At 43.8% G+C, this 12,973-nt stretch overlaps 1 protein-coding gene across 5 annotated transcripts in view; it reads left to right on the top strand.

Moving 5' to 3' along the window:
- The window catches only part of IFT80 (intraflagellar transport 80), a 169,181-nt gene that overhangs the window by 45,860 nt on the left and 110,348 nt on the right, over window positions 1-12,973 (top strand). For all 5 annotated transcript variants that reach the window (XM_034781309.1, XM_034781306.1, XM_034781310.1 and 2 more), the window contains one exon: window positions 1,842-1,910. In XM_034781309.1, the coding sequence (XP_034637200.1) occupies window positions 1,842-1,910 (69 nt within the window). The remainder of the gene's footprint in view (window positions 1-1,841; window positions 1,911-12,973) is intronic.

Raw genomic sequence — 12,973 nt, 5'->3', positions numbered from 1 at the left:
TGGCAAGGACTAAAAAGTTAAGCGCCTAGGGCAAACTAATCATTAAAAGCCTATTGCTAACATACTATGCCTATTCTATTCAAAATAAATGTTTAAAACACTTACCTACTGATCCTTCCCCTGATTCATCCTTGGGAGGGTTGGTAGGGGATCTCCGTGAGGGTGATGAAGAGATCCTGGCTGTCGGGGAAATCAGCGTTGAAAGCGCTGTCGACTGCCTCGTCCTCCTCCTCATCTTCCCCGTTTGCGAAAGTCTCCGAGGAAGCGGCCATCGACAATACCCCATTGTCAGAGTCCACGACAGTGGTGGGGTAGTGGTGGCAACCGCACCTAGAATGGAATGCAGTGCCTCATAGAAACGGCATGTCTGGGGCTGGGATCCGGAGTGTCCGTTTGACTCTTTGGTCTTCTGGTACGCTTGTCTCAGCTCCTTGATTTTCACGTGGCACTGCGTTGCATCCCGGCTGTATCCTCTCTCCATCATGGCTTTTGAGATATTCTCGTAGATCTTCTCATTCCGTCTTTTCAATCAGAGCTCCAAAAGCACGGACTCATTGCCTCACACAGCGATCAGATCCAAGACTTCCTGATCAGTCCATGCTGGGGCCCTTTTTCTATTCTGCAATTGCATGGTCACCTCTGCTGGAGAGCTCTGCATCGTTGCCAGTGCTGCTGAGCTCGCCACAATGTCCAAACAGGAAATGAGATTCAAACTGGCCAGACAAGAAAAGGAATTCAAATTTTCCTGGGGCTTTTCCTGTGTGGCTGGTCAGAGCATCCGAGCTCAGACTGCTTCCAGAGCGTCAACAGAGTGGTGCACTATGGGATAGCTCCCAGAGCTATTAGCGTCGAATTCCGTCCACACTAACCCTAATTCGACATGGCCATGTCGAATTTAGCGCTACTCCCCTCGTCAGGGAGGAGTACAGAAATCGATTTAAAGAGACCTCTATGTCGAAATAAATAGCTTCGTTGTGTGGACGGGTGCAGGGGTAATTCGAGTTAACGCCTCTCCCACCAAGTACGACACGAGCCAGAGAGCCCCGGTTGTCTTCTCCCACCCGGTGCCCATGGCTACCCGCTCAAATGTCCCCAGGAACGCATCCGGGTCATCCGCCGGGCTCATTTTACACAGTCCCCAGCTCAGGGGTCGGGTGCCTTCGCCCGTTGCAGGACTCACCACCCGCTGTAGGAGCTGTGCTTGTGCGTTGGTCTGCTCCCTGATGAAGTCCTGCAGGCTGCGTTGCTGTTCCGCCTGCCAGGTCAGGAAGGTCAGTTTCTCAGTCTGGTGGGACAGCTGGACGTTCTGCAGAGCCTGCTGCATTTCCTCCTGCTGCTTTAGGGTTTTTGGGAATGTGCAATTTAATTATGGAAATCAAGCTTTTTAGAGTTGAGAGTTCCTACAAACTTTATTCTCAAATTTCACCATTCACCAAGTATAAATCACCAGTTTAACCTCTAAGGCCTGATACTACTCTCTTTCAATCTACAACAACTTAAGGATATCAGGTGTGGGTTATTGAACTGTAAACAAAAGTACTAGTAATGATGAATAGGGGATGTGGAGCTAGGGGAGAGTTGGGTAATTATTGGCTCTCCCTTCCCAGAAAGCATTGTCAGGCAAGATAACCACAGGACTCTGGGTGGAGGAGAAGCTGCGATGACAGCAGCAAGAAAGCAGTTTAAATATGTTTTCCATAAGACACATTCTTTCTAATTATCAAATAAATTAATGAATAAATAAATAGAACTAACCCTAAGTGTACCTAAATTTTAAAATGTCATATATTTTAATTTTTTTTAATTTTGAAAGAAATGTGACGACTGTCTGTTGTTTACAGTTGGTGAAGATGGACAAATAAAAATCTGGTCTAAAAGTGGGATGCTAAGATCCACTTTAGCACAGCAAGGTAAGTTAATTTATTTTCTTAAAGCTTGGTTTTAAATGTTTAATTTCAGCTACATATAATATATTCTAGTGCCTTCCTCTAAATCTGGCGGTAGTTGCTCAGATCAAGATATTAGGGCTTGACTCAACTTCCATTAAAATCAAAGGGAATTTTTCTGTTGACTTCACCGGAAGTTAGATCAGGTAGTATTCTTTGAGAAGCAAGCCTTCTTTGAAAGCCTATCGTATCTGAAAACTGTAGGCTTTTGGTTGGCAAGTACCGATTCTAGGTTTGCCTATGGGTCCTGTTCCAAAATGTATTTCAGAGAAGATATCTGCTACAAAAGTTGTCAAATAAAATTATAACAATAGGTCAATGAATGAAGTTTGAAAAGTTTATCTCTAAGAATTGGTCATTTAAAAAAAATCAAAATATATTAATATTTTCTGACTTAAAACCTACTTTAATTAAGTAAATTGCAAACTTGTAACTTGATAATATTTGCATGTCCTCAAATGAAAAACATTAATTTTCTTTCACCGAGGGCATCATTGACATGCATAGAATCTTTGTTACCAGTGCTCACTTTGTTACCGGCACTCTCTGTATCTGCTGGGACAGGACCAGCTTCATTTTCAGTATCCATGCCTCTTTCAGGACCCAGTATATGGTCAAGGTACGTACCAGTACTGTCAACTGTTCCTTTGGTACCGATGGCACCACTGGGTTTAGCCGTGGATGACACTGGACACGATAGTCCCATCAGGAGTGGCCCCACTGCCACTATGAAGCTATTTGAAGAGATCCTCACCGTTGAGCTCAGAGGCATCTCCCTCCCCTTCCCCATCTCGCTCTTGCTCTCGAAGATCATCGAAACACAGCAGGAATCATAGTCAGTACGGGGATCAGTACCATTCCTGCAGTAGAGACAGGGGACCCTGGCCTAGTTCTTTCTGGCTGCCGATGCCATATCCTTATCTGCAGTGGCCTCTGTGGAATCCCTGGGAAGTCCTCCTTCAACAAAGTCCCAGTCGTCTGCTCACTCTAGGGCAGAATTACCTGTACCTCCAGTAGGATTCCCATTGGAATCACCAGTCCTGCAGCGACCAGCAGAGGGGGCTTCCTCTGCAATAGGGCATCCTGAATCTTTAGGTCAATCAGATGTCGTTCCTCAAGTCATTCCATTGGTCCCAACTAGATCTTCCTCCTCATCAATGGACGCAGCAATACTCTAGTCCTCATCTCCAGTACCAGAAGATTTCAGGTCATATTAGGATCTGCTAGATGTATGGTGTCAGCCTTAGGTGTTCAGACCCAGTTCGTATAGGAAAACACAAATAAATTGTAGAATATCCTCCAGCCATCACCTCCTTGGAGAGTTTCACTCCCTATAAATGAAACAATACTAGAGCCTGCTAAATTCCTATGGAATGCCCTGGCTTCATTAATACCCACAGAAAAGCCCACTGACAAAAAATACCATGTGCCAGGCAGGGCTTCCAATGTTTTTTCTCTTGTTCAGCTCCAAGTTCCCTGGTTGTGACAATAGCAAATGAGCGAGTGAGACAGGGAAGATATAAATCTACACCTAAAGAAAGAATCTAAAAGGTTAGATTTGATGAGGAGAAAGATCTATTCGACTTCTTCTTGCAGATCTGTATTTCAAACCAGCAAGCTCTGTTATTGAAATAGCATTCCAGTTCACAAAATCCTATGTCCAAATTTTTGGACAAGTTGCCAGAATCCTCAAGGGAAGAGTTCAAGGACTTTGATATGAAAGGCTGTTTAGTGGCCAAAACCTCGTTACACCTGCCCTGGATATAGTGGATGCTTTGTCTAGGCTCATGGCCTCAGCTGTAACAATTAGAAGAATCTTGTGGTTAAAAAACTCTAGTGTAGCTCCTGAGATCCAACAATGCATTGAAGGCTTGCCATTTCATGGTCACCTGCTGTTCTCAGAGAAAATTGATGACACAGTTTGAGCTGACAGAGTCTTTCAGGGAACTCCCACATCACCTTATGCTCATTGGGGATTTATACACAGGCCACAAAGAGATGGCATTTTGAGAACCAACAGAAACAGCAATATTGTCCTCAGTGATATTTCTGTCAGTCCTCCTACCCTGTGAGGCAGCAAGATTTCCCTAGAAAAGGACACAAATCACAGAGGAGGAAACTTTCTGAGTCTAACTTTAGTCAAATGGTCCCTCCTTCTCTTCTGGATTTTTGGGACCACATCTGGGGGACAGTGATTCATATTCTCCTTCACAATACCCCTGCAATGTATTACATGAACAAGACTGCTCCAACCCGCTTTTTCAGGAAGCAATAAAGTTTTGTCATCTCTCCATCGAGGAAGATATGCCCACAGCGGCTCATTTGTCATGCTCTCAGAACCAAGTGGCTGATCACCTCAACAGGTCTGTTTCAATCAAACATGGGTGTTCTCTAAAGAACAGTGTACTGAGGTCCATTTTCTGGCAATAGGGCATCCCTTCTATAGACTTGTTTGCGACAAAAGACAACAGGAAATGTCATCAGTTCTGTTCTCAAGCAAGACTAATCCCAGAGTCTCTTACCAACACCTTCCATCTGAATTGTGAAGGGAACATGATGCATGCTTTCCCACTCTGATCCCTCAAGCTCAAATTGGATCACGCCAGACTGATTCTGAGTGCACCAGCATAGTCTAGGCCCTTTTGATTTCTGACCTTCTGTCTTTATCGGCTCGACCTTCCCAACCTACTCACTCAACATCACGGCCAGGTAGTTCATCTGGTTTTGAGCAGTGTGCACCGTACTGCATAGATGCTTTGTGGCTAGACAAAGAGGAGGGGCAATGCTGAGAAGCAGTTAGACACATTCTGCTTAATACTAGAAAACCAGCCTTCTGCCCTGCTCCTCCCACCCCAACACACACCCATCCCTCTACCCTGCACCCCCACAGCCCCATTTCTCTGCCCTGCACCCCCCAGCCCTCTGCCCTGACCTCGAGTTGCCCCCAACACCCAGCCTTCTGCCCTGCATCTCCACACACACTCCAGCCTTCTGCCCTGANCCCCAGCCCTCTGCCCTGACCTCCCCCCAACACCCAGCCTTCTACCCTGCACCTCCACACACACCCCAGCCCTCTGCCCTGACCTCGAGTCGTCTCACTCCCTGGGTGAACAGAACCCCAGGCTGGAAGCGGGCTGAGCAGGCTGGCGGCGTAAAATCAGCATTTTAATTTAATTTTAAATGAAGCTTCTTAAACATTTTTAAAACCTTGTTTACTTTACATACAACAATAGTTTTGTTATATAATATAGACTTATAGAGAGAGACCTTCTAAAAAACGCTAACATGTATTACCGGCATGCGAAACCTTAAATTAAAGTGAATAAATGAAGACTCGGCACACCACTTCTGAAAGGTTGCCTACCCCTGATCTAATCTGACCACCTGCATTCACAGACCTTTAACTTTCACCCAGTTACCCCTATATTGAGCTCAATAACTTGGGGCTAGACTAAAGCATTTCAGTCTTTAGGACCTTGAAATTGTTTTGTACCACAGGCAGAAAACAGGTGACAGTGCCCAAGACCCTTGCAATGGCAGGGAACTAATTAGGTGTGAGAATGATTTGGGTGAGGTAGTATCAGCAGACAATCAGTGCCCCATGTTGCAAAGAAAAGTGAAAAATCCCCAGGGTCCCTGCTAGCCCCAATTCCAAATGGCTTTTGACATGTCCAACATGATGTCCAGATCAGTGGCCACTGCACTGGCCATGCAGAGATTCTACTAGTTCAAGCTTCAGGGATCCCATGTGAGGCCAGGTCACTATAGAAGAACTGCCCTTTGAGGGTAACAAACTCTTTAACAGAAGCACCAACAATGTCTTGCATACTTTAAAAGACTTGAGGGTTGCACTGAAATCTCTGGGCCTGTGTGTCCTGGCTCCCAAGAGGAAATTCCCGAGACAACATAGGTGTAGGCACTAGACTCAACACTATACACAACAGCATGTCTTGAAGCCCCCAAGAAAGAGACAGCATTTCCAATGCAGACAAGCCTCAGCTTCCTCCTTGACTGCCTCTCCATCCTGGACTCTGGGGCAACACCAATTTTGAAACACAAGTTATGAGTCTTATAGAACCAACCTCTTCTTCCATTACTCTCTCCCTTTGGCAATCATCTCTCCCATTTCTAGGATGCCTGGTCAGGGGTAACCTCGGACCAGTTGTCCTCAAAATCATCAAGGGAGATTATTGTATACAGTTTGAAGCTGTTCCCATCCCTTCCCCTCCATCCATAACCCTCTTCAGGGACCCTCCCGTGAGAATCTAATGAAGCAAGAAATAGACTCCCCAATACAACTGGAAGTGTTGGAGGAGGTACCTCAGAAGTTCAGAGGCAACCAATTCTTTTGCAATTTGTGACCATTTCTCAGGGTGCCCTGGACTGCGAGTCACTTTGTTACTCCCCTTCCTCCAGTGTGAGGGAATCTTTCTTATGGTAGCTGGATGTGAGCTCCCTGACACGGTCAGCCCTTCAGCCATTCAAGCACTCACCTCAGAAGTCTGCCTGCCCCTACTTTCCCTTGCAGGTTAACAATAGGTGCACCCAGATCCTGAGCCACTCTGAAAGTGCCCCCCCTTAACTGTCCAGCCCCTATCACTGGGCACTCACAGTAGTGAACAGGTTCACTACTCCCAAGAGAATAGTGTGTATATACACACTCTCTCTCTCTCTTCCCTCCCTCCAAAGCAATAGTGTATGCATGCACATTCTCTCTCTCTTTCCCCCTCAAGGGAATAGTGTACAAACACACATGCACACTCCAGCTTGTTTGAGTCAACTGACAGTTCCAATATAACACAGCACTGTAATCTATTTGTAGTAAAAACAAATATAAGTTTATTAACAAAAGTAAAGATTTAAGAGATAGTGAGCTGACAGTAATAAGAACAATAGGTCACAAATAAAACAGAAGTATAACATGCTTCTACTAGACTAACACTTAAGTTTAACAGGCTTACCTTGTCTAAAGCAATTTCTCACCTAAGCCCTTTCTTGCAGCATTTAAACTGCAGTTGGTTGAGATCCTGTTTTCACTGCCTGGTTACCCCCTCAAACGCAGGATAAATGAAGGGTCTTTGTGCCATCCTCTTATTCCCTAAAGTCTACTGGTTTTGTCCCCCAGACACAGGATGATTCCCTGTGCTTTTCCTCCTGAAGTGTTGGGTCCAAGGTGTCTCCCCATACTCCTAGTTGTTTCACATCCACCCTGTCCACCTGTTTCTCCTATTAACTTTCACATGTAAATTGGGCCTATTTTGTGTTTGTTTTACAATGCTTGATCTACATATGGATTGAGGCTGGTAATTCCATGTCCCTTTGGTAAAAGCAGCTGGCCAACCCTGCCTGTTGACACAGTTTAAAACATTTTTGGAAAGTACATATAACTCCTTACACATTGACCTTGCATACATCTTGCAATGCTTATGATGACCAGTGTGATATGAGCTTTCATTTGATACCTCAGACCTATTTTATAGGTAAATACTATGAAAGCAATGTGTTACATGTAGTGAGTTTTTCAGGCCTGATAGGTGATGCTGACACAGAATAGTGACCTCTTTGGCAGTTGGCACCAGTTGGCCTCTGTTTCACACCTGTCCCCTGATGTTGATCTCCATCAATAGATTTCTTACTACAATAGACTAAATCAATCAATTATGGTCTCACCTCAGCACTCAGATGAGGACTTGCCACATGACTTCACTTATGTCTTCTGCAAGGGTTGTTGAGATCTATATATCTGCAAAAAAGACACACCATGGACCACTGGTTACAGACCTCACGGAGTTCTCTCCTCCTTAAACCGATGGACTGATCCAGTCCAGGTATACAAAGGAATGTCCTTCTCACTGGCACAGCCAGCCAAGATATTGGCCATGGACTCTTCCATTCAAAGTTTGGGGGGGACTCATATGGCATGGCTGAAGATTCTGAGGAGATGGTTGTCTCAGGAGACCACCCTCCACATAAATGTCTTGGAACTCAAACCTATCAGATTCTTATACAAGGCTTTCCCACCCCTACTCAAAGGCCTGATGATTCATGTCCTCATGGACAATACACAGTGGTGCACTCCATCAACTGGCAAAAGTACTAGATCCTCTCCTCTGGAGACCTTGGGACTAGTACATTGAACATCACATTACATCAGTGGGTCTGCAGCTCCAGAGCCTCTAGAACGTTAGTAGAGGCCTGGGAACCACAAGTTGTCCCTCGAGACCGGAAGACATCCAGAAGGACTTTGGAGATGGTGGTTTCCACAGGTGGACCTGTTTGCAAGGATTCTTACTGCCAAATGTATTGCTCCAAAGGAAGTGCAAGCTAAAGCTTCATATCAGATTATTTTTGGTTCCCATGGACTTCTGGCTTTTCCTTGTATTCCCAAAATACCCACAGCTCTGAGGAAACTAAGAGAAGATACTAGTTGTGTTATTGTGCTGCCACTAGTCAGGATGGGTTGATTTAAATAAAAAATGATATAATCACCAATTTTATTCATGATTTAAATCAGGAAGTATGAAACCTTTATTTAAATCATAGATTTTAATCTCCTTTTGCATTTGTACTTTTTAGTTATTTTCCTAAAGATAAGTTGATGCTCATTGGCTCATAACTATTAAAATAGTTGTTTTGCAGCTAAATATAACCATTACACTAAATTTGGTCCTTCTTTTTACTAACCAGGAGGTCACTCTATATCCATACGCATTTATTTAAGCAATTATGTAGCTTAACTTTTTACTAGATGATGATTACATTTTTGCTTGCAATTTGTGTCAAGCTGTATTCGGATGGAAATTCAAATTCAATTAAAAATGTACAAAAACATCATTGTATTTTGTTTTTATTGAGTAAAGTTACCTTAAATGTGCTGGAAAAGGCTACGGCTGTCAAAAGCTGTAGAAACTAGGTGTAAGGTTGAGATCTATTAGTCTAAAACCTTGCAGGACATGGTGACCAGCAATAACCAGTTCAATTCACTGACTCCAGATAATACATCCTTAGTTTTAAACTCAAAACATTTTGGTAATATTTAGCACTTCAGCCAACTCTGATTCCAGGTCTTTAGCCAGAGACTTCCACCAGTTCAGTGGTTTGACTTTCTGGAAAATTTGGCAGGAAACATGTACTGCTACATATTATTTTGTGCATTTAATTTAGATTATTTTAATAGATTATAATAAATTTAGGCCTGAACATAGATTTTCAATTTCAAATTTAATTTTCAATTGGTTTATTTGTAACACAAACAAACAAAAAACATCTGTATTTAATTTATATTTTAAAAATTATGTTTTTTAAATCGGGGGGAGGGAGGGGTTGTTATCCCAGCATAGGCCACCGTGTCTCCAGCATAGGCCAAGCAGTTTTGGTTCTCTGAGCTAGTGAACCTTTCCATTGAATGGTCTGTCACCTAACTAGTCTTGCCAGACTTGATCTCACAAAACAATGGGCACATCCCTTCTCTGGACATGATGTCCCTGCACCTGACTACCTGGATGTTAGCAGGATGACTCCTAAAGAGGGAAGCTGCTCAGCTTCAAGCAGGACATTCTCATTCACAGTAGGAAACCCTGAACCAGATTAACTCCTAGATCAAATTGAAGATAGTCTCTTCTGGCAATGTAATATCAACTTTCACCAGTAACATGCTATGTTAGAATATTTACTCCCTTTAAACAAATTAGATTCTTATTTTGACTTGGATGCATCTAGCAACAGTATCTACTGGTTACCCCCTGTTAGGGGATACATTGTTTTCTCACACCCAATGGTGGTGCAATTTCTCAAAGGGCTCATTAATATGTTTCCAGAGATCCATCCATCATGGAACCACACCTTGATGCTGACAGGACTGATGGATTCCCCATTTGAGCCTGTGGCTACATGCTGTTTCTACCACCTTCCAATGAAAACTGCCTTCCTGGTGGCTATCGTGTCTGCTAGATGGATAGGAGAGATTCAGACTTTCAGGGCAGATCCACCATATACACTCTTCCACAAAGAGAATCCAGGCCTTACCTGAAGGTTCTGCTTAAAGTGGTCTCAGATTTCACATCAATTAGTCTATTCATCTCCCAGTTTTCTTCCTGAAACAACATCCCTCTCTGAGAGAAAAACACCACATGTTGAATGTTGTGAGAACATTATCTTTTTATTTGGACAGAACCAAACCATTCAGATACAAACGTAGATGCTTTGTGGCATTTGCTGAAAGGGTTACAGTTAACCAGTATCTTCTTAGAGTAGGGGTTCTCAAACTGGGGGTTGCAAGATGGTTACTTGGGGGTCATGAGTTGTCAGCTCTGTGGGCTGACAGCCCCAAGCTCCCATTAAATTAAATTACCCCCCCACACACACACACACTTTAAATTTATAAAGGGATGGGGTCACACTCTGAGGCTTGCTGTATGAAAGGGGTCACCAGTACAAAGTTTGAAAACCACTGTCCGAGAGAATATCTAAATGGTCCTCTCACTGTATTAAGGCTTTTATTATACCCCAGGAAAGACCCACACACCCTGGGCAAGTTAGGGCTCACTCCACCTCTACCCTGGCGGTCTCCATGGCCTGTCTGGTGAATGTCCCCATATCAGAAATATACAGCGCAGCAATGTGGAGTTTGGTTCACAGATTCCATTATTCTTCCATTATTCCCTGGTGCAGGCTTTCAGGTTGGATGTGAACTTTGGTAGGGCAGTCCTGGAGTCACTCTTCAAGCAGACATCAACACATTCACCTTCTGACACTGGGATAACTGCTTGTCAGTCACCATGAGTAGAATCTCTGTGGACACAGGCACTTGAAGAAGAAAGACCTGTTGCTTATCCTAGTAACTGTAGCTCTTTGAGAATGTGTTTTGACAACACAACTCAGTCCCACCTTCTGTCCATGGTGATTGGATTCCTGCTCCTGGGATTCTTACTAGTGAAGGAAATGAGCGCGGTTTGCTGCTACTGTGCCCATTATACTTCCTGCTATGGGAAGTGAGAAGGTGTACAGAATGCAAGCACGGCCGCAGCAGACACTGCTATTCAAAAACATCCAATCCAGTCTATGTACATGGGGTGCATCTGCACTGGCAGTGGAATCTTACGCAGCATATCGTAAAGAACCTCTGTTACTATAGGGTAAGTAACTGTTCTTTTTTGAATGCTGGTCTCTGTGTGTATTCCTCTGTGAGTACACAAGTGCTCCATGTGCCTGAGATCAGAGAATTCTAGCAAGTAATGTCTGTTGGTCCTTGCATGCGCCCTTGCTCTCCTTGTGTTTTATGCCAAGGGCAAAAGGGGCAGTGTGGACTGATGCCTCTCCAGTTCTTTCATACAGTTGCATGGCATGAGTCGGACTCCAGTGTCTGGAACTGACCCTCTTTTTGACTTTTTTGCCTATAGATATTTCCAAGTTTTCATACAATTAGTTGATATTGTTAGTAGTATAATAAGTTTGGATAGTGGTTAGTTATAATTCCCACCCCGATGAATCCTCCAGTTCCCCTGGCCTGGGACTTAGAGCCAAAAGTTTAGATCGTATGAGAAGAAAGGTGTTTAGTTCTACCAGCCCAACTATCAAGCTGAGCTAGCAAAATGTGAGTTTTTATTATTCTACGTTCCTGGACTATAAAGGCAAGTTACTTAGGAGGATAGGGTTCAATTTCAAGCCCTTATTGACAAGGACAGATTCGTGGGAAGAACTTGTTACAAGCAGCAGTTGACACTGCCAATACTGCATCAAGATCCATGACAACTGCTATAGTGATGCACTGGGAAATGTGGCTACACTCTTTGGGGTTCCCCAAGGAAGTACAGAACATCATGCAGGACTTGCCCTTTGATAAAGTTAATCTTTTCAACCAGAAGGCAGAGGAGTCTTTTGCATTCAGTAAAACACTCCAGGGCAACCCTCTACTCCCAACCCGGAAGAGGAAGAATCATGAGCAATCTTACAAGATGAGGTCTTTACCACAGCTCTTCTATCACCTGCAGTCTTACAAGTCACCTCACAAATGGCAGAAGGTGCAAAAATTGAGATAGCTTTCCCCATCCACCTGTACTGCAGCTACCCATCTTCCCCTCACCACCCCCCGGATGCTTGTGAGCTGTGAACCAATGTTGATGCTGTCTCCACCTGGTTCCAAGGTCTGATTTGGAGAATGTTTAGCACAAATTTCCCACAACTGGAGAACAAAAACAGACATATGGGTGCTGAATATAATCCATTCCAGCTATGCCATAGAGTTTCTCTCCCCTATGCCTCTTCAGGGACTAGTCTCACGAGGAATTCCTCCTTCAGGAGGTAGAATCCCTCCTTCAATGGCGAGCAATCGAGTGGGTACTGCTTCAGCCTTAAGTAAAAGGATTTATTCCAAATATTTTCTAGTCCCCAAAACAACAGGAGAATGGAGACCCATTCTTGGCCTGTGGTAACTCAATGTCTCTAATTGCAAGTTAAAATTCTACATGGTCATCGATAATACCATTCCTAGAAAAAGACATATAGTTCACAGCTCTCAATATGAAAGATATTCAAATATCTAGATGACTGGCTTCTCACAGGCAAGATATGTCCAGAAGTCATAACAAGAATTCCATCGCTACTCCATCTACAGGCATTCCTGGGAATCTCTGTGAACATGGAAACATCTACTCTGGCTCCAACCCAAACTGATCTAATAAAAGTGACTTTAGGCTCAATCAGAGCAAGGGCATATCTCACTGTGGACAGATTCCAGCCATGGGCATCCTGATGGATCAGGTTATGCACAACTGTCAGGCATTGGTCCAGATTTACCTTACTTTCATGGGTCACATGGCATCATGTATTTACATAACACTAAAAAAGAACAGGAGTACTTGTGGCACCTTAGAGACTAAGGAATTTATTAGAGCATAAGCTTTCGTGGGCTACAACCCACTTCTTCGGATGCATATAGAGATATGAAGAAGTGGGTTGTAGCCCACGAAAGCTTATGCTCTAATAAATTCCTTAGTCTCTAAGGTGCCACAAGTACTCCTGTTCTTTTT

Source organism: Trachemys scripta, chromosome 9 (assembly GCF_013100865.1).
Source record: "Trachemys scripta elegans isolate TJP31775 chromosome 9, CAS_Tse_1.0, whole genome shotgun sequence".
Classification (NCBI taxonomy): Eukaryota; Metazoa; Chordata; order Testudines; family Emydidae; genus Trachemys; species Trachemys scripta.
This window is presented reverse-complemented; position numbering and strand designations above follow the sequence as displayed.